This window comes from Carcharodon carcharias, chromosome 2 (genome assembly GCF_017639515.1).
Source record: "Carcharodon carcharias isolate sCarCar2 chromosome 2, sCarCar2.pri, whole genome shotgun sequence".
Taxonomy (NCBI): domain Eukaryota; kingdom Metazoa; phylum Chordata; class Chondrichthyes; order Lamniformes; family Lamnidae; genus Carcharodon; species Carcharodon carcharias.
Window position 1 is genome coordinate 195,176,329 of NC_054468.1, and position 21,306 is coordinate 195,197,634.

At 40.5% G+C, this 21,306-nt stretch overlaps 1 protein-coding gene across 2 annotated transcripts in view; it reads left to right on the forward strand.

Annotated features, from left to right (window-relative positions):
- Nucleotides 1-21,306, forward strand: part of ubr2 (ubiquitin protein ligase E3 component n-recognin 2) — a 141,609-nt gene that overhangs the window by 14,744 nt on the left and 105,559 nt on the right. For both annotated transcript variants that reach the window (XM_041215180.1, XM_041215188.1), the window contains exons 2-4: nucleotides 3,246-3,505; nucleotides 17,000-17,078; nucleotides 18,909-19,019. In XM_041215180.1, coding sequence (XP_041071114.1) covers nucleotides 3,246-3,505; nucleotides 17,000-17,078; nucleotides 18,909-19,019 — 450 coding nt within the window. The remainder of the gene's footprint in view (nucleotides 1-3,245; nucleotides 3,506-16,999; nucleotides 17,079-18,908; nucleotides 19,020-21,306) is intronic.

Below are 21,306 nucleotides of genomic sequence, written 5' to 3' on the forward strand. Positions count from 1 at the left end.
AATGAAAAAAAAGTGTTCAAAAATTCAGCCCCTTGATCAAAGTATCATATTGACCTTCAAACAGCAAATACATGGAAGGCAAATGCAAATTATTACAAGGGGATGGGCTATATAAGTAAGGAAGTGTTACAACATCTGGACCACACCTGGAGTGTTGTGTACACTTTTGGTTTCCTTATTTAAGGAAGGATATACTTGTATTGGAGGCAGTTCAGAGAAGATTCATTAGGCTGATTCCTGGGATAAAGTGGTTGTCCTATGAGGAAACGTTGAGCAGGTTGGGCCCCTTCTCTTCGGAGTTTAGAAGAATGAGAGGTAATGATCATGAAACATAAGATTCTGAGGGGCTTGACAATGTAGGTGCTGAGAAGATGTTTCCCCTCGTGGGGAACCTAGAACTAGGGTCAGAGTTTAAAGATAAGTGGTCTCCCATTTTAGATAGCCATGAGGAGGAATTTATTTTCTGAGGGTTGTTAATCTTTTTTGAATTCTCTTCAGAGAGCACTGGTGGCTGGGTCATTGAATACATTCAAGGCCGAGTTGACTGGATTTTTGATCTACAGGGGAACGTGGGTTATGGGACCTGGCAAGAAAGTGGAGTTAAGGCTGTGATCGGGTCAGCCACGATCTTATTAATGGCAGAGCAAGATTAATGGGCTGAATGGCCCACTTTATTTCATATATTCTTACGATCTTAAATGTAACCACAGAAGGGAACTGATCAGGAGAATTGTCGACAGTAAGGAAAATGTGATGACTTCCCTGAAGAAATTCGAAACGAAAGAGGGCATCTACATACGTGGCTATGTCTGGCAAGAAGTGATAATCAACTGTATCCAAAACTCCTGGAGGTATGCCCTGGGTGCTGCATTCAAGACAGAATAGAACAGTGACAACATGGAGGATTTGAAGGCTTGACTGAAGAAATACTTGAAAGTGAAAAGAGTTGTAGGCTTCGATGCCTATGTTCTCAATGGTACTGGGTCCATACCAGGAGTTGAATTAGATACTGCAGACAATGCATGGCTGAACATTGGTGCCCAAAAGTGACCAGTGAGACAAGGAAATGATTAAATATGGCCAGTATAGCAGATCCTAACCGTCAAACTGAAGATGATGATGTTGACGCTTAAACTGAGCCACAGCCATCATCCCACAAAGTCATCCACTACTTAGAAGAATTGTTGAGATGGTTGGAAGCTAAAGACAAGTCAGGTGCCACAAGTGTAATGCAACTTCAGAACATTCTACATCTGGCAAAGGCAGAGACAAGGAGTAAGTGAACAGTTAAGAATTACTGATTTCTTCAACACATGTCCATCTGTTCACTAATGAATGAATGTACATGTCTATTCAAACTTCTTTTACTAGAAGAATGAACATTTAATTTATTTTAATTGATTGTCTTCACTTTATTTTTATTATTCTGGTTACTAGCTTGGCGTTTTTGAAAGAATGTCATTACAATACAGTGTCGCCTACAAAGCAGTCTTAAGGTGGGGACCCTGTGGACTGCATTATAATGGTCCCAGTGTAAGACTCCAGGTAATTTCATAACCCTGCTTTGTATTGGCATGGGTCAGTGGTAGACTCTTGTGCCTCAATTAAAAATCATTGGTTCAAATCCTGTTCCTGGAACTTAAGCAGATAATCTGGACTGACACTAAGTATATCGCTGAGGAGGTGCTATATTGTTGGATTTGGCTTTCAGATGAAACATGGGACGTAAAATAACTCGTACTGCTATTTAAGTGTTTGTGGAGTTCATTGCGCATGCTGGCCAGTGTTTACCTTTTCATCATGATCAAAGCAGATGAATTGGTAGCTATTTCTGGGAATTTGCTTTTTGAAAATTGATACTTAGTAGTGACATACCTGGATGTTGTGAGAACAAGAAATACGGGATGTAAATATAAGTTTGTTCCTTGTCCATTTGTTATCAGTTTTGTGGACTGTATCCTCTGGATGTGCAAGACTAACAGCTTGTAGTAGGGCTTTTGAGTGGTCTCCGGTAGCTTGATTTGGGCATTGAAGAGATATACTAAAATGGTTCAAATAATGAGGGATGACTGTTAAATGGATAGACTGGAGAAGATTAGGGGTTATTCTCTTCGAGAGCAAAGAAGGCTAACAGTAGGTATGATAGGGGTGTTTAAAATTATGAAAGGTTTAGCTAGGTTAAGTAGAAAAAAAATGTTTCTTATGGCTGAAGGGCCATAACCAGAGGGGACAGATTTAAGATGATTGACAAAATAACTAGAGGTGATGTGAAAGCTTTTTATGCAGGCTGGTTTGGGTTTGGAATGTACTAGAAGATAAAATATTGAATACAAATTCAATACTTGCTTTCAGAAGATAAGATAAATGCTTGAAGAAAAAATTTGCAGTAACATGAGAAAAGAACAGCGGAAAGAGACAAATTCTATTCCTCTTCGAAAGAGTCAGGTTAGACTGGGGCCAAGTGACCGCCACCTGTGCTGTACGATTGTATGATTCACATTGTACCTTCAGTTTAGAAGCATGCCTTGAGGTGCTTTGCAGAGGTCTCATAAGGCAAATACATTCTAAGACCCAGTTACCTTTTAATATTTGGGGCGATGGAGGGATAGTGGTGAAGTCACTGAATTAGTCATGCTCTGGCTAATGGTCTGGGTACATGGGTTCAAACCCCATCAAAGTAGCTGGTGGAATTTGAGTTCAATTAATAAATCTGCAATTTCGAGCTCATCTCAGTAACGGTGACCATGACAACGATTATAGATTGTTGTAAAGACCTATCTGGTTCATTCATGTTCTTTAGGGAACAAAACTGCCATTCTTACTTGGTCTGACTCAGACCCACAGAAATGTGATTGACTCTGAAACGGCTGAGCAAGCCACTCAGTTCAAGGGCAATTATGGATGGGTGACAGATGTTGGCCTTGAAAGCGATGCTCACATCCCATGAAAGAATAAAAAAATTATTGCAGCCCTGCACTTTGCTTTTGGTTTCCTTTAAGTATCCACCACAGCAGAACTCTCATCCATTGCACTTGAAAATTGGTTGGTTGGCTGTGAAAAGTACAGCTCATGTAAAATTTATAAGAATTATTTGTTCTTCACCCTGATACTGCTACTTTTATGCATTTTTAATAAAATTGTTGAGGTTAGGTTTGACAAATTAGCTTTATTTTGATTGTGAAGTGTATTTTAAATACCTCCTGTAAGAATCTTAACCATTATGTGTGGCACTATCTTTTTTTTAGAACTGGCTTCAAGCAGCAGATTTGACCAGGGATGTGTACCAGCACCTTGCCTATTATGTACCAAAGATTTACTGCAGAGGTTCTAATCCTAATCCACTTAATGAAGAAATGTTAGCACAGCACATTCTGTTGGGGCCAATGGAATGGTACCTGTGTGGAGAGGATCCTGCTGTAGGAACAACTAAACTTGAAAAGGCAAACAAGTCATCTCAGCTCTGTGGGCGTGTTTTCAAAATTGGAGAGCCTACCTACTCTTGCAGGTACAGAAATCTTAGCAAGTTACATACTGTTTTCATGTGTTTATATTTGCTATTGTGACAAGTTTGATAATGACCAAAGTTTTTGAATTATACCGCAAGTGTTGTTTAATTTTGGCTTGGTCAGAATATTGGTGGCAGCCAACCATTAAGGAAAGGCGCTAACTGTTGACAATGCTGACAGTTTCTCAGAGATTTTATAGGCTTTTGAACGGAGACTTCTGTCCATGGTTGTCTGCTCCAGTGCAGCATCCTCTACAGGGGATCTGTGGCGTGTGTGAGCAGGGCAATGAAATGGCAAGGCTCTTTAACCAATCGGATTGAAGAATGCTCACTGAAGCATGGAGATCTTGAATAAGGAACTATAAACCAGGAATTAGATTATAATTGAATTAGATACAAATCATGTACCAAAAGCAAAATGAAGATTGGGTGAGAAAGATGGTGTTAAGACAGTGAGAGAGCTATAAAAGAGACAGACAAGAAGACTCCAGCCCCACTGTTTAATAAGTTATTTTAATTTTTAAAAATCTCCAATACTCATTCAGTTATGAAGGAGTGAGATTACACACTTGTAAACTTAAATTTTCAGAGCCAGAGAGGTTGTTAGGCAGGGTGTATGACTCCTCCATCCCTACACCCTCTGAGGGATCTGTGCATTCCTCTAATTCTGGCTTCTTGAGAATTCTAGATTTTTAACTGCAACACCATTGGGCGGCTGTGCCTTTAGCTGCCAAGGCACCAAACTCTGGAACTCTCACTCTAAACTTCCCTTTCTTTAAAGCTCTCTACCTCTCTGCTTCTCTTACCCCCTTTAAAACACCTTGAAAGCTACTCCTTGACCAAGCTTTTGGTCACCTCTAATATCTCCTTGTGTGACTTGATGTTAAGTTTTCTTTGCTTATGTTCCTGTGAAATATCTTGGGTTGTTGCACTATGTTAAAGACATTATATTGATACAAAATGTTGTTAACATGATGAACAATGGAGTGATTTGAAAACAAGGTAGAGAATTCTAAAATCAGGAGTAAAGCTGGTGAATGTCATGGTCAAATGCTTAGATGAGATATATGCATCCAAAGACATGTAGTATATTTTAACTTGTACATCAGCACAATTTGCATTTATGTAGCACCTTTAATGAAATAAAATGTCCCAGGGTGCTTCACAGGAGCATTGTAAAGCAAAATATGATATTGAGCCGCTGCCTTCTTAAGGTGCCATGCTGTAAGAGGCATTGGCGACCACAGACTTTGATTGGATTAATCCATGATTATGCTTGGCAAATGGTTTCCTGTTGCTTCCTGCAGTGTGGCTGACCAGGAAACGCTCGCACTCTTACTGCCTGCCATCAGGTATATTGGAAGGATTTACAGGTTGATAATTTGTTTGGCCACGTTATGAACGCCCCTTCCATGACCATCAAGTCCTCAAGTGGGACTTGAACCCGGAACTTCTGGCCCTGAGGTAGGGATGCCACAAGACTTCCTGACAATGAGCCACATAAGTACATTTTAGGGAAGGTGACCAAAAGCTGGGTGAGGGAGGTATGTTTAAGGAAGTAGAGAGATGGAGAAGCTTAGGGATGGAATTTAGCACTTTGGACCCAGAAAGCTGAAATCATGGACACCAATGGTGGAGTGATTAAAAATCGGGGATGCTTGAGGCCGGAGGAGCACAGATATTTTGGAATGTTGTAGGGCTGGAGGAGATGAAAGCACTGGGGAGCAAGGAGGCCAAGGGGGGATTTGTAAATAAGGATAACAGTTCCAAAATTGAAGCGTTGCTTAACTGTCAGCCAATGTAGGTCAGCGAGCACAGGGGCAATGGGTGAACAGGACTTGGTGCGAGTTAGGACAGTGGCAGCAGAGTTCTGGATGACATCAAATTTCCAGCGGTAAGAATGTAGTTGGCCGGCCAGGAACACATTAGAATAGTTGACTCTAGTGTATGGTGTTTGTGTCAGTAGTCCTTAATTACAGTTTATGATGCTGTAGCTTTTGACTTGCATGTATCACAAGAAAAGAAAAGAAAATCACTGTTAATATGTTGAATGAGTTGCATGGTGGCTATTCCCAGATTGCTTTGCTAGTAGGCCTGATTGTGCTGCTGTTCCCTCAGCATGATGATCATAGAAATGAGCATTTGAAAATGTCAAGTTCAAGCCAAGAATTTAAATAAAAGTATAGCAAGACTGCTTCCAAAGTGAACAATTAAAATACCCGAAAAATAAAGCTGCTCCTCACTGGTCTCTGAAGAGGAAAAAATGCCCATGTCCCCAAACACTCCTTTCAAGTGAAGCAGCGTTTTACTCGCACTTCCCTCAATTTAGTCTACTGCATTCGCTGCTCCCAATGCGGTTTCCTCTCCATTGGAGAGACCAAATGCAGACTGGGTGACCGCTTTGCGGAACACCTTCGGTCTGTTCGCAAGCATGACCCAGACCTCCCTGTCGCTTGCCATTTCAACACTCCACCCTGCTCTCATGCCCACATGTCCGTCCTTGGCCTGCTGCAATGGTCCAGTGAAGCTCAATGCAAACTGGAGGAACAGCACCTCATCTTCCGACTAGGCACTTTACAGCCTTCCGGACGGAATATTGAGTTCAACAACTTTAGATCATGAACTCTCTCCTCCATCCCCACCCTCTTTCTGATCCCACTTTTTTTTCAATAATTTATAAATATTTTTCTTTTCCCACCTATTTCCATTATTTTTAAATGTATTTCCATCCATTGTTTTATCTCTACCTTTTGGCCTATTTTGATCCCTTCCCCCCACCCCACCCCCACTAGGGCTATCTGGATCTCCTCCAGGGATCTTCCTCCCACAGCTTCCAACCTGATAGTCGCCCAACTTCGGACGGCCCACTTCTACCTCTTACCCAAAATCCACAAACAGAAGTGTCCCGGTAGACCGATCGTGTCAGCTTGCTCCTGCCCCACAGAACTCATTTCTCGTTACCTTGACTCCCTTCTCTCCCCTTGTCCAGTCCCTTCCCACCTACATCCGTGATTCCTCTGACACTTTACGTCACATCAACAATTTCCAGTTCCCTGGCCCCAACCGCTTCCTCTTCACCATGGACGTCCAATCCCTCTACACCTCCATCCCCCACCAGGATGGTCTGAGGGCCCTTAGCTTCTTCCTCGAACAGAGGCCCAAACAATCCCCATCCACCACTACTCTCCTCCGTCTGGCTGAACTTGTTCTCACATTGAACAATTTCTCCTTCAGCTCCTCTCACTTCCTCCAAATAAAAGGTGTGGCTATGGGTACCCGCATGGGCCCCAGCTATGCCTGTCTCCTTATGGGGTATGTGGAACATTCCTTGTTCCAGTCCTATTCCGGCCCCCTTCCAAAACTCTTTCTCCGGTACATCGATGATTACTTCGGTGCTGCTTCATGTTCTCGTCGGGACTTGGAAAAATTTATTAATTTTGCTTCCAATCTCCACCCTTCCATCATTTTCACGTGGTCCGTCTCTGACACTTCCCTTCCCTTCCTTGACCTCTCTGTCTCAATCTTTGGTGATAGACTGTCCACCAATATCCATTACAAGCCTACCGACTCCCACAGCTACCTCGACTACAGCTCCCCACACCCCGCTTGCTGTAAGGACTCCATCCCATTCCCTCAGTTCCTTCGCCTCCGTCGCATCTGTTCCGATGATGCTACCTTCAAAAACAGTTCCCCTGACGTGTCCTCCTTCTTCCTTAATCGAGGTTTTCCACCCACGGTCGTTGACAGGGCCCTCAACCGTGTCCGGCCCATTTCCCGTGCATCCGCCCTCACGCCTTCTCCTCCCTCCCAGAAACATGATAGGGTCCCCCTTGTCCTCACTTATCACCCCACCAGCCTCCGCATTCAAAGGATCATCCTCCGCCATTTCCGCCAACTCCAGCATGATGCCACCACCAAACACATCTTCCCTTCACCCCCCCTGTCGGCATTCCGTAGGGATCGTTCCCTCTGGGACACCCTGGTCACCGGGACACCTCTATCACCCCCTACTCCTCAAACCCCACCTATGGCACCTCCCCATGTCCACGCAAAAGATGTAACACCTGCCCCTTTGCTTCCTCTCTCTTCACCGTCCAAGGGCCCAAACACTCCTTTCAAGTGAAGCAGCATTTCACTTGCATTTCCCCCAACTTAGTCTACTGTATTCGTTGCTCCCAATGCGGTCTCCTCTACATTGGAGAGACCAAACGTAAACTGGGCGACCGCTTTGCAGAACAACTGCGGTCTGTCCGCAAGAATGACCCAAACCTCCCTGTCGCTTGCCATTTTAACACTCCACCCTGCTCTCTTGCCCACATGTCTGTCCTTGGCTTGCTGCCTTGTTCCAGTGAGATCCAACGCAAAGTGGAGGAACAACACCTCATCTTCCGACTAGGCACTTTACAGCCTTCCGGACTAAATATTGAATTCAACAACTTTAAGTCTTGAACTCCCTCCTCCATCCCCACCCCCTTTCTGTTTCTTCCCCCTTCCTTTCGTTTTTTCCAATAAATTATATAGATTTTTCTTTTCCCACCAATTTCCATTATTTTTAAATATTTTAAAATCTTTTATGCTCCCCCCACCCCCACTAGAGCTATACCTTGAGTGCCCTACCATCCATTCTTAATTAGCACATTCATTTAGATAATATCACTAACTTCAACACCTATGTGTTCTTTTGTTCTTTTGTCTGTGACATCTTTTGATGATCTGCTCCTATCACTGCTTGCTTGTCCCTACAACCACACCACCCCCCTCCACTTCTCCCTCCAACCCAAAACCACCCCCCCCCCCCCCCAACCATACACACACACACACACACAAACACACCTTAAACCAGCTTATATTTCACTCCTTCCTTGGATTCACCTAGTTCTGTTGAAGGGTCATGAGGACTCGAAACGTCAACTCTTTTCTTCTCCGCTGATGCTGTTTTTCCAGGTAATTCTGTTTTTGTTTAGGGCTATCTGTACCTTTATTATCACATTCTCTAGATAATATCAGCAGCTTCAACACCTCTTAGCCCTTTTGTCTATGACATCTTTTGGTTATCTCCACCTATCACTGGCCCTCTATCCAGCACTACTTGTCCCACCCCCCCCCCCCCTTCAAACAGCTTATATTTCACCTCTTTTCTATTTTTCCTTAGTTCTGTTGCAGAGTCATACGGACTCAAAACGTTAACTGTGTTCCTCTCCACAGATGCTGTCAGACCTGTGTTTTTCCAGATACTTTTGTTTTTGTTTCTGATTTGCCTTCTGGGCAGAAATCCCATTATTCAAGTCTGTTCCTAAAGCCAAACTTGAGCAGTTTGTACTTCCATCTTATTGAAGGCTAAGCTAATTGCGTCATTTTAGACATTTCTTAGAATTTACTGCTACTGATGTGATATAATTTTCAGGGATTTTAATGAGCTGTTCGCTTTGGCAACAGTCTTGTGCTTTTTGAAACTCTTGGCTTGGACTTGACATTTTTGACCGGAGATGTGGCGCTCTCCGTTGAATTTGGAATCTGCATATGGAATACGCAATTACCTGAGTGCCAGTAAGCTGGATTGAGATATTTTTTCATTCAATTTATGTGTAATTTATTCAAATTATTTAAAAGAAAAACAAGTAGACGAATGTCAGAAGCTTTACTCGGAAATTCATAGCATTATTTATTTTAAAAATGCAGTTAGAACCTTTATTTTGTGTTTCATCTGTAGAAATAGAAGGGTGTGCATGGAAGGCAGACTGACAAGGTGTGAGAGAGGGCAAACAGAATTTTCTAGATTTTTTTCCTCTTGAATTGATTAGTTTTCATCCCATTTTTTGTCTGTCCCAGGAAATTACGTAACTCTGGGTGGGAAGTTGTATGTATTGTGATATAGGAGAGAGAGCAGGAGTGAGAAGCATCACAATTTTATGGGGCACATTGGCTAACCAGTAGGTCTTTGTCTGTAATTTTTCACTTGTTTGGAAAGGCATACACCAAAAGCGCAGGAACCAGGTTGCATTTGAGTGACACAATACCAGACACTGGTCAAGAGGCTCTCACTGTCTTCACTGTGGTGTCTAGCAGATTGTAGATTCAAGAAAATTGTTTTTTTTTACTGCCAATGCTGTAGATGAGCTTGTGCTGCCTTTGTGTCCGATGTCTTGAATTTCTGATTAATTATTGGAGAATTCTGGCCAAGCTCAAGTGTGATCTGATATGATTTTCTTGGGTAGCTTGCACAAAGATAATTTACAGTAGACTCTTGTGCTCTGGGAACTTGCACCCACCTGGAGCAGTGCAGGTTCAGCTTCCTGTGTTTTATTTTTCTGCCTTAGTTTTGATGCCACACCAGCTGGTTTTGTAACATTAAGCTCAAGTACCTCCTGCAGTGCAAGTTCTTTGTGACTACTCAAGCTTTTTAAAAAATGGATTAGTAGATCAATTGCTGCTGCTTCAATCCAATTTTTTTTTGATGAGCAGCTGGTCTTAGTCTTCACTTCACACATGATTCCAGTAACATTGAATGTATGACCCAGGAGTCGCCTTGTCATTGTTGGCAGCACTTCAATCTTTGAGTCAGAAGATTGTAGACTTCCACATCGGGAGTTTCAGATAATTTTCTCTTGTTGAGTACTGTGAGACTACTGCATTGTAAATGTGTGCGCCTGATGAGATGTTTAATGTAGGACTTGTTCCAGTAGCCTACGTTGATAATGCATTGGAATCTATAACAGGTGGAAAGCAACAACAGCTCCTTGTATCCTGGGCAACATTGCTTCCTTACAAAATGTGATACAAAGCATAATAACTTGTCATTCGACTTATTTTTGTTTGTTTCGGAATCTTGCTAAGTTTGCCTATGTAACTCAGTGTACTTGAATTATTCACTGTATGTGAGGTGCTTTAAAGTATTTTTAGAAAGATGTGATGAGATGCTTGCATAATTGCAAGTCTTTTTTTTGCTTGGATGCAGGAAGGCAAATTTGGCAGGCAAATGAACCTGTGCAACTTTTAATGTCCTCTGAATCTTGAGAATAGATTGTTGCTCACATTGGTTGGGGAATTGTAATGTGCAACAGGAAACCAAAAACAAACTTGAAAAGAAATTAAAAAGCAGTTGTTGAGGTAACCTTCTGCAACTTGTGAACAAAATATTGATTTTTGTATTAAATTCTTATAGTGTACTGTTTGTGTATGGGACTTAAATAGCCATGAAATAATAATTGTCACACACATCTACATTATAACATTGCTGATCTATGGAGTTAACTGCAGTTAATTCTTGCTTAACAAATCTCTCTGTGGAACATGTTTGCGAACATATTCAAAAGCCAACCTACTGTGAGGAATTGAAGAACACATTCTTAATGCCTTGATGCTTCTGAATATTCTTTAATTAGTATGAAAGATTAAAAGACAAACATTAAGACTGCAATTTGGTTTTAGTCCTGTCTGCTCTGTTTATCATGATACAGGGTTTCTTCTGTAGCACAGCGGCATTAATTAGTGTAAAACTGACCCATATGGACCAGAAGGTGTCAGGGTTCTTGCCACTTGCTGCCTGGTGTCTCTTTTTGCAAGTGCATGTGGGGACAAGGCACAGGAAAATGTTTATGCTGAAGTGTGATGACCTTCTGCCTGTTTAAAGTTGTATATAAAGAATGGTCGCTCGTGAAAACTGCATGGCTGCTGATAACTGCGGAACTGTAGAACAATACCACTCAGTAGCTTTGTGGGGGAGCAAACATGAAGATGCCGAATGTCATTAGTGATTGGATGATATGAATATTGCGAGGTTCCCTCTCTTTTGTTCTCAAAGATTCCTGTTATTGCTGTTCACCTCTATTTGCTCAATTTGGCATCATTCTTAGCCCAAAGGACTCAACCATGTAACATGTTCCTTCCTTGTTAAAGAAATTGCAAAGAGGTATGCAAAAAAATTATAGTCCAATTACTCTTATGTTGGTTACAGGTAAATCTATAGGACCATACATAATATGGTTGAAATTAGATAAGATTTAGAAAGGGGTGGACTAGTCCATGCTGTTTAATACGTAGAAGTATAATAGTGTTGGTAATGGTTCTGAATTAGCACCCCAGGAATTGAGAATTCAGATCCCACAATGTGAAACTGAATTCAACAAACCTGGTAATAATGGCTCAGCAGCATTCAAAATAACCATTAAGACTGTTGAATTGTCATTTTAAAAAGAACTCAGCTTGTTGATAAATGTTACTCAGTGAAGGAACCCATTATCTTTACCTGGTGGAACCAAAATGCAACTATAAATTCACAATACATGGTTGATTCTTAATGCCTTCTGAAGTGACCAAGTCATACTATGACCAGATCAGGTAAGGATGGCAGACTTCCTTCTCTAAAGCGCATTAGTGATCCAGATAGGTGATTAACAGGTGTGAATATCTTGTGTCATGCCCAGTAAAGGCATGTCCTGCTCATAACTTTCAAACATGAACTGTAACCTTTGTGGAATCTTTTGGATCTGACTTTTTATTTTTAAAAAAGACATTAAAATGCTGCAAAAGATGGCTGTCTTGAGTCACTTGACTCCATCTGTGGATTCAAACTACCACACTGTCTCAAATAGGCATGTTCTAGACTCTGTAGTGTGTAGTAATTGTAGCTTTAAGGAATGTAGTGACTGGAGCTTTAAGACTTATTCTGTTGTATAGTATCATGTGGCAATGTGAATGAATCGGCTCTGAGCACCAGGAACCTTAGAGAGGGAGTTGTTGTCCTTGTTGCGCAGCTTGATGGAAGTATGTAACTGCTGCTGCTGCAGCCGGTAAATAAAGTTCGATGTTCCTGATGAGAAACCTGCCTGGAAAATCAAGCCCATAACAAACTGGCGATGAGGAAAAATCAGGTCTGACGTTATCCCTTGCCCATCTTTGAATTTGTGCAGAAGCTATGGGAGGGATAGCCTTTTCTTCACCGAACAGACCCAAGAGCGGTTTGCGGCTTGACACTAATTGTAAAGTGTCGGCCATGTAAATATTGATGGAATTTTTTAACTGAAAATAAATGATCCATCTTCCTTGATTTGTGAGTACCCTTTCTCAAATGTGAAAAAGGTCCTGGCCTTTTAAATCCCTCAGACAGAACCATCTACACTCTCACCCATAGACACACTTTACAACAAACCAGAAAAATATTATGAGAACTATTGTACTTTTGTAACACACACGTCGTCTAAAGGATTAGCTGAGAGAGCAATGCAGACTTTTAAAGCTGAGATGAAAAAATTATCAGGAGGATCATTGGAAACTAAATTTTCATATTTCCTGTTTCACTGTAGAACACCCCTCCCCCGACACACACACGCACGCACACACACACACACACAACTACAGGTTCAACACCTTCAGAGTTATTTATGAAGCAACGCCTTCAAACAAGATTAAGCCTGGTACTTCCCAATTTGGAGGGGAAGGTGGAAAAAAGTCAAGGGAGTCAAAAAGTGACTCCTGATTTGCATAGTCGTAAGCGAGAATTTACTGTTGGTGAAGCAGTATACGTACGAAACTCCGGTGGTGGATCAAGTTGGTTTCCTGGTGTAATAGTTTCTGTCACCAGACCCCTGTCGTACCACATAGATGTGGAGGGCCAGATCACCAGCAAGACATGTGGATCATTTGAGAAGAAGGGAGAAACCCCAAGAAAATAATGTTCCACCTGTAACCATTTGTAGAATCCATGGTCCCCATTATGATTGATCAACCAAGGATAGACATATCAGATGTCTCTATCGGAGTGCATAACACTGAACTGCCTGTGCCTAAAGAGGTAGCTGATGTTGCTATGGTTCCAGATAATGTGGACTCTGTAAGAGGTTCGACAGTTGTGGAGCTACGATGTTCTACCCGGATCAGGAAACCACCTGAGAGACAGCTTTATAATTTCATAGTCCGTGTATATATTTATAATGTCATGATGATGGTAGATATCCTTGTAAATACAAACTACAAAAAAGTTTAAAGGGGGAGGAATGTAGTAATTGTAACTTTAAGACTTGTGTTGTATAGTATCACGTGACAATGTGAACGAATCGGCTCTAAGCGTGGGGAACGTTAGAGTAGGAGTTCTTCTAGTTATGGAGCTTGATGAAAGCATGTAACTGCTGTTGAAGTCTGTAACTAAAGTTTGATGTTTCTAATGAGAAACCTGTCTAGAAAGTCAAGCCCATAACAAAGTGTCACTACTCATTTCCTGAAATCATTCAAAAGGTGTTTTCTGACTTGAATCAGAAAGGCCTCAAACTGTATTTAAAAGTTAACTTGCTGAACAATTAACACCCCTACCTCCCCACACCTATTAGAAAAGCTGGAATGCACCCAAGAGCCCCAAATAAGCAGTTTGACTTACTAGCAGCTGTGCATTTTTAAACAAATTTAAATGCTGGAATGCATCCAAGAGCCCAAAAATTCACCAAAGGGACAATTTAACTTCAGAAATGTTAATCTCAGCAGCTGTCTAAAATGAAGACATACAAAAGCAATTGGAAGTGTTTAAAAGATTTAGAACTTGTTACTTACCTTAGAGGGCCACACTTATTGTAAAATGTACTTTAGCATTTATTTCATTTTAAGCACTCTGCTTCCTAAAATTAATTTCAAGACTTTTCCATGTTTACTGACATAATATTAAAGGTTATAAAAACTCATTAAAACAATTAAAAGCCTTTGAAAGATTAAAAATAGTTTTAAACCAATGCTTCAGAACTTCAAAAAACTCACCATAACACTGGAGGCTTGCTAGACTTCAAGAGTGCTGCTGAGATCAAATGGGGCATGGCCTCCATGCCTTTGCATCTCACCAGTATCCCTCATGGCTGTTTTTGAGGATGGCTGTGTCCTGCAGCTAGGACAAGAAGCCCCTAAAGCTCCAACCCAAAAAAGGTAAGACCGCAGTTTAAATCACGGTCAGTGGCAGGTGCCTTGGCCTCATTGCTGACTGGAAGATCTGAGCTAGCAACATGAGTTGAGCAAAATATATACATGAGAAAATGAATGGCAAATTAAATTTCACTTAAGCTGGTATAAAATGTAAAATACCCACCATCCGTGGTTAACTAAAGTTAAAGATAATATCAAACTTAAAGAAAAGGCATATAATTGTGCAAAGCTGGGAGGCAGGTCAGAAGATTAGTTGATATAAAAAACTGCAAAGAATGATTAACAGATTGATAAGGAAGGAAAAGTTATAGTATGAGAGAAATCTAACAAAAAATATAAACTCAGGCACTAAGAGTTTCTATAGCTAAAGAAGAGTTAACATAGTGAGCATTGATCCTATAGAAAATGAGTCTGGAGAAATAATAATGGAAAATAAGGAGATGGCAGATGAATTGAACAGGTATTTTGCATCAGTTTTCACTATAGAAGATATAAGCAACATCCCAGAAATAGCTGTAAATCAGGAAATGGAAGGGAGGAACTCAAGAAAACTAGAAACACCAGGGAAGTGGTGAAGCAAATTGTTGGAGCTGTGGGCTGACAAGTCCCCGGGCCCTAACGGGCTTCATCCTAGGGTCTTAAAAGAAGCGGCTAGTGAGATATCGGTGTGTTGGCTTGATTTTCCGGAATTCACTAGATTTGGGGAATGTTCCAATAGATTGGAAATTCGCAAATTTAACTCAATTGATTCAAAAAGTGAGGGAGCAGAAAACAGGAAACTTCAGACCAGTTAGCTTAACATGTGTCATAGGAAAAATATTTGAAGCTAATATTAAAGAGATTATAGCAGGGCAGTTGGAAAAATTCAAGGTCATCAGGCAGAATCAACATGGTTTTGTGGAAGGGAAATCAATTTTATCCACTTTATCCAGTTTAACCACTTTATTGGAGTTCTTTCAAGAAGTAGCATATGCTGTGGATAAGGGGGAACCGGTGGATGTACTGTACTTAGATTTCCAGAAGGCATTTGGTAAGGTGCCACATCAAGGGTTATTACGGAAAATAAAAACTCAGAGTGTAGTGGGTAACATATTGACATGGAAAGAAGATTGGCTAGCTCATAGCAAACAGAGGGTAGGCATAAAAGGATCTTTTTCTGGTTGTGAGTATGTAAATATATAAGTGACTTGGATGAAGGGACTGAAGGTATGGTTGCTAAATTTGCTGATGATACAAAGATAGGTGGGAAAGTAAGATGTGAGGAGGGCATAAGAAGGCAACAAAGGGATATAGATAGGTTAAGTGAGTGAGCAAATACCTGGCAAATGGAGTATAATGTGGGAAAATGTGAAATTGTCCATTTTGGCAGGGAAAGGAAAAGAAACATTATTATCTAATTGGTGAGAGATGCAGATCTCTAAGACGCAGAAGGTTCTAGGTGTCCTCGTGCATGAATCGCAAAAGGTTAGTTTGCAGGTACAGTAATTAGGAAAGCTAATAGAATATTATCATTTATTGCGAGGGGAATTGAGCGTAGGGAGGTTGTGCTTCAGTTATATAGGGCATTGGTGAGACCACATCTGGAGTACTGTGTACAGTATTGTTCTCCTTATTTAAGGAAGGATGTAAATGCATTGTAAGCATTTCAGAAAAGGTATCCTAGACTAGGAATTCTTATCCAGGAATGGGTGAGTTGTCTTACGAGGAAAGGTTAGACAGGCTAGGCTTGTATCCATTGGAGTTTGGAAGAGTAGGAGGCAACCTGATTGAAACATAGAAGATCCTGAGGGGTCTTGACAAGCTGGATGTGAAGAGGATGTTTCCACTTGTGGGAGAATCTACAACTAGGGATACTGTTTAAAAATGAGGGTTTGCCCATTTAAGATAGAGATGAGAATTTTTTCCTGAGGGCTGTGAACTCTCTTCCTCAAAAGGCGGTGGAAGCAGAGCCAGAGGTAGATAGATTCTTGATGAGCAAGGGGGTGAAAGGTTGTAGGGGTAGATGGGAATGTGGAATTGAGGTTACGAACAGATCAGCCATTATCTTATTAAATGGCAGAGCAGGGGCCAAGTGGCCTACTGCTCCTAATTTGTATGTTCGTAAGAAAAAAAATTGGAGAAAAGGGGTGTCAAGGTCTGTATGTAAACTGTGGTCACTTGGGCAAAATACCACAGGATGACTGGTGTCCTTGGAACTGTACTCCAGTATGGTGTTGTTACTTTAATTCTTCCTCTGGAGAGTTTTATCAGAAATTTATATTTATTGGTAATTTCTATCTGGTAGGAGTGCAGGAAAAGGATTCTTAATGTTGTTACACTATAACATCTTATTTGACATTTTATTTTAAAAAGGAAGAAAATCCCCAATTATCGATGCCTTCCACTAACTTGTCCACTGGGAGCCTGGAACGCTCGATACTGTGTGATCTATGAATGAATTTCTAGAGGTTATGTTTAAATAATACAAAGAGATTTTTTAATATTTCTCCCATAAGCTCAGCTAAGGTTCATTCTGAGGGGGAGAAAAATCTCATTTTATACAAAAAGCACATGATATCCAAGCATAATATGAACCTTTTTGCTTCTTTATTAAAGGGATTGTGCAGTAGATCCAACCTGTGTGCTTTGCATGGAATGCTTCTTGGCCAGTGTACACAGAGCGCATCGATATAGGGTAGGTTGTTTTAATTACTATTACTCTTGCTTTGTTTTTGTTTGCATCTTGTTGGGTCAGCAAACACACATTGAGCATAAACGTTCCATTGTCTCAACATAAAAACAGAAATTTAATTTTTCCTTGATGGCTTAGTAACTAACTGTATTATATGGATGGGTACTATGGCATCCTTTGATTGCCGACTTGTGCTGATGTGCCTAAATGACAGATCCAATGAAATGGAAATTATAATGGCTTGTATGTTCTTGTTGCTGGAGGAGGGAGGAAGATGCCAGGGTTCCTGCCCTTCATTGCTGCCCATAGATCATACAGCGGAATGACCTGGAAACATGCAAAAGAATGGGCTTTTGCTACAAAGTACTAGCAGGGTGTCAGTGTATTTCAGCATAAATTGATGCTTTCACACAAAAAATTAAGGAAGTATCATGATTACCTGCCCAAATCCTTTTAAAATCTTATATGTACCATATTGCTCTTGCTTGATAATGAAAATAAGTGGAATTCCTTCATAGCCAATATTGAAATAAAATGTACCATATATATCCATGTAAAAGTTGGCGTCTTAAGCCCAAATTTGAGGCAAAAAGTTAGGGGGTTGACTTATACACAAGTAATGTTTTCAAGGGGTTAAATCCATACATGTTCTTGAGTATGATTATGCACTTGAGGGCTTTCACTTTTCTGTTTATTTTGCACCGGGGCCAAAGGAGTGTTGCTGACCAAATCGGTGCCATTTTGTAGCATTCTGTTCCACTCCCTGAGACTGTCTTCCACTTGTAGCTCCTTTCTCTCGCCTCCTCCCTTTCTCCGTCCCTCTCCTGAACTCTCGCTCACAGTGAGGGTTTGGGTGAGAAAGCAGCGAGCGGCAGGGTCAGGAGAGAAAGTTCCTGCAGGAGATAAGTAGAATGAGTTAGCATTTTTTGGCTGAAAGCTGAGGGTTGACTTTTACATGAGATTGACTAATACTCGAGTATACATGCTAATTTTGTTTCTTGATATTATAAATTGTGGACTCCTGCCATTTGGCATTTCTGTATACCCATTTGTACATCACCTCCACTCTGCTGCTGCCGTTGTCAGCTTTTCCAATGCATTTTTGCACGTCTCACAACTCTACGTAATTTTCAACAAATCCAGAGTTCTGCAAATCTGCATCCTACTCCACAAATTTCCAAATGGTTCCAAATGTCTTACCAGAATACTTAGCCAGGGAAAGTGAGAATTAAAACCACTTCGAACTCATCGGTAACTATAGTACTGCCCTAACTCTCCATGGGACTCCCACCCTCCCGACTGGCCACCTGACCCCTGCCACTGGCTACTCAACCCCTCCAAAAGGGGGCATGGCTTCCTTACCCTTGACTCTCCAGCCTTGACACAAGATCTCAAGAATGTGCTGCACTCGACACTTCTCAACAGGCCTGAGCTGGAAGGTCAAGCAAGAAAAGAGCAGCTGGATTTCCAGATAAGAAACTAGGAGCAGAGTGGCAATCCAGCTCTGTCACTCCTAGGAAATTTAGACTACTTAGTTGGAGGTACTGACTAAATATTTGTTTTAATTTACATTGAATAAAATTATGTTTTGTTGCATTTGGCAGAAGGGGCTTATATGATTCGTGAGCAAAGCTGTTCACATTTTGACACCTCAAATAATACAACATTTTAAATGTTGATAACTAAGTCCAAAATATGTGAATGTGACCAGCTTGTTTGCAATTGCATAACAACATTCTTCAGGCATAACACATTTTCTCCTTTGAATTGCATCCCTAATCTGCTGTAATTGGGATTTGTATTTTAATATGACACTGCTTGTTTTTAATCCAGATGACTACTTCAGGTGGAGGGGGTTTCTGTGATTGTGGAGACACAGAAGCTTGGAAACAAGGCCCATATTGTCTGAAACATAAACCTACTGTCTCAGGAGCAATGGAGGAGGTATATTTTCTTGATCAGTTATTTAAAATTACATTGCTAATTGTATCTTTTGTAGTTTTTTTAATATTCATTCTTGGGATGTGGGCATTACTGGAAAAGCCAGAATTATTGGCCTTTACCCATTATCTTGCTGGACCATTTCTGAGGTTAATTAAGAGTTAACCATGTTGGCGTGGGCCAAATCGGGTAAGGATGGCAAATTTCTTACCTGAAAGTTCAACAGCGAACCAATTGAGCTTTTAAGATGATCCAACAGCTTTATGATCACATCTACTGATATCAGCTTTACATTTCCAGATTTTTTTTTTAGCAGAATTCAAATTCTCAAACCACCTGGGTAAAATTTGTTTTTGTAGTAGATTATTAGTCCTGGCCTCTGGATTACTAGTCTAGTGATATAGACTCTATGCTGTTATATCTACTGTTATCATAGTATTTCCTCATATGTTCTAGATGTTACTTTGAGAACGTCCTTTGGAATTAAATTTATGCCACATGGTTCTGTTTCTGAAATTTACTCTGATGTTTCACTGCCCTCACAGTTTGTACTGTAATCCCTTTAAGGTTGCAGTAATTTTTTCTCAGATTAAGCAACTAATTGGAAAAAGGAAAAAAGCGCATTTTCAAAAAAGATTTACTTATACATCCTTAAGTTGTAAACACAGTACATAATAGTCGAATGGACTAGAGTGTAATGTATGTATTATACGGAAGATTATACAGTTCAGTAAATAACGGGACAGAATCAGCCTCATGAATTGCGCAGGCACTAATTCTCATATTGCTATTTTATTTCTTTAAATTTTCTAATCTTTTTATTTCATTTATTAAATTTCCTTTAAAATTTTGTTGCACTCTGTCTCAGTAGCTGTTTGGTTCTCATCACCCTCTTTGTGTAACAATTTCTTCTGTTTCCCCTTCAATTTTGCAATAAAAATTGAGTCTTTCTCCTCATTAATATTTATTCAAACACCTATAGAAACAATATTGTACTGCTGGCTCCAAAACCTTTCATAATTTTGACAACTTCTGTTAGGCCCTCAATTTTCTTAATTCTTGCCAAGACCCCAGTTTTTCATTCCCTTCATTTCTGGTGAAATTCTCATGAATTTTAGCTGTTTGCTTTCCATGTCGCTCATTGTATTTCTGTATTTCAGTCAATTGTGGCTGAACCAGTGTCTTATCCAACAGAGTTTTGGTAAGAATCTTAACATGAGGCTTTAATTTCTATTACTGCATTTCCTAAAATATGTTAATTCACATTTCTCTGCATTGAACTGCATCTGGTATCTATCTGTTCACTCATTAACCTATTTATGTCATTGTGCAGTCTTAGGAATACTTGTTGCAGATTGCCCTACTTTGGCATCAACAATTTTTGACATTTCTTATGTGCCTCTGTCTAAGTTACTTATATATATTGAAAATGAGAAATTCCAACTCAGATCTCTGGGGCACTGAATAAGCCACATCCCTCCAAGAAGCTAAAGACTAATTTATCACCACTCTTAATTCTCTTTCCCCAAGCCATCTCCATCGATATGGCTTACTTCTCTCTCAAACTATCTACCTTAATATTTGTAGCATGAGTCTTGTAAGGCATCTTGTCTTTTGTAAACCTATATATATGTCCACTTATGTCCCTTTATTTACATATTGTGTTTTTAGCAAAAAAAGTCAATTGCCATGTAGTCAAACATGACCTACCTGTTACAGATCCTAACTGATTTTGCCTGATTAGCCCATACCTTTCCACTTCTTCACAAATTTCATTCCATATTATAGATTCTTGAAGATTGACATACAACCATGGTGAGAGTAAATGGCCTAACATTTCATGGTATTTCCCCTTCAATTTCTTGAACAGGGGTGTAAATATTACACTGTGCAGCACAGTTTCCAAAATGAAGATCTGGTTATTTCTTTAGCGTGGAGGCAGAGTCTTTGAGTATTTTGAAGGCAGAGCTAGATAGATTCTTGATAAGGGGATGAAAGATTATCGGGGGTAAGCAGGAATGTGGAGTACAGGTTAAAATCAGATCAGTCGTGATCTTATTGAATGGCGCAGCAGGCTCAAGGAGCCCAGTGGCCTACTCCTGGTCCTATTTGGTATGTTTATATCTATTTCTCGCACTCGTTATTGACCAGTACTTGGATGGTGTAAGCCTCTGGTCAGCCCAACACTTGTGCTTGTCTTGCTATAGGTGACATAGATGCTTCTGTTTTGAAGTTGTAATGAATGGGTATTAAATTATAGGATATTCAAACGAATGGCCTCACTCCTGAC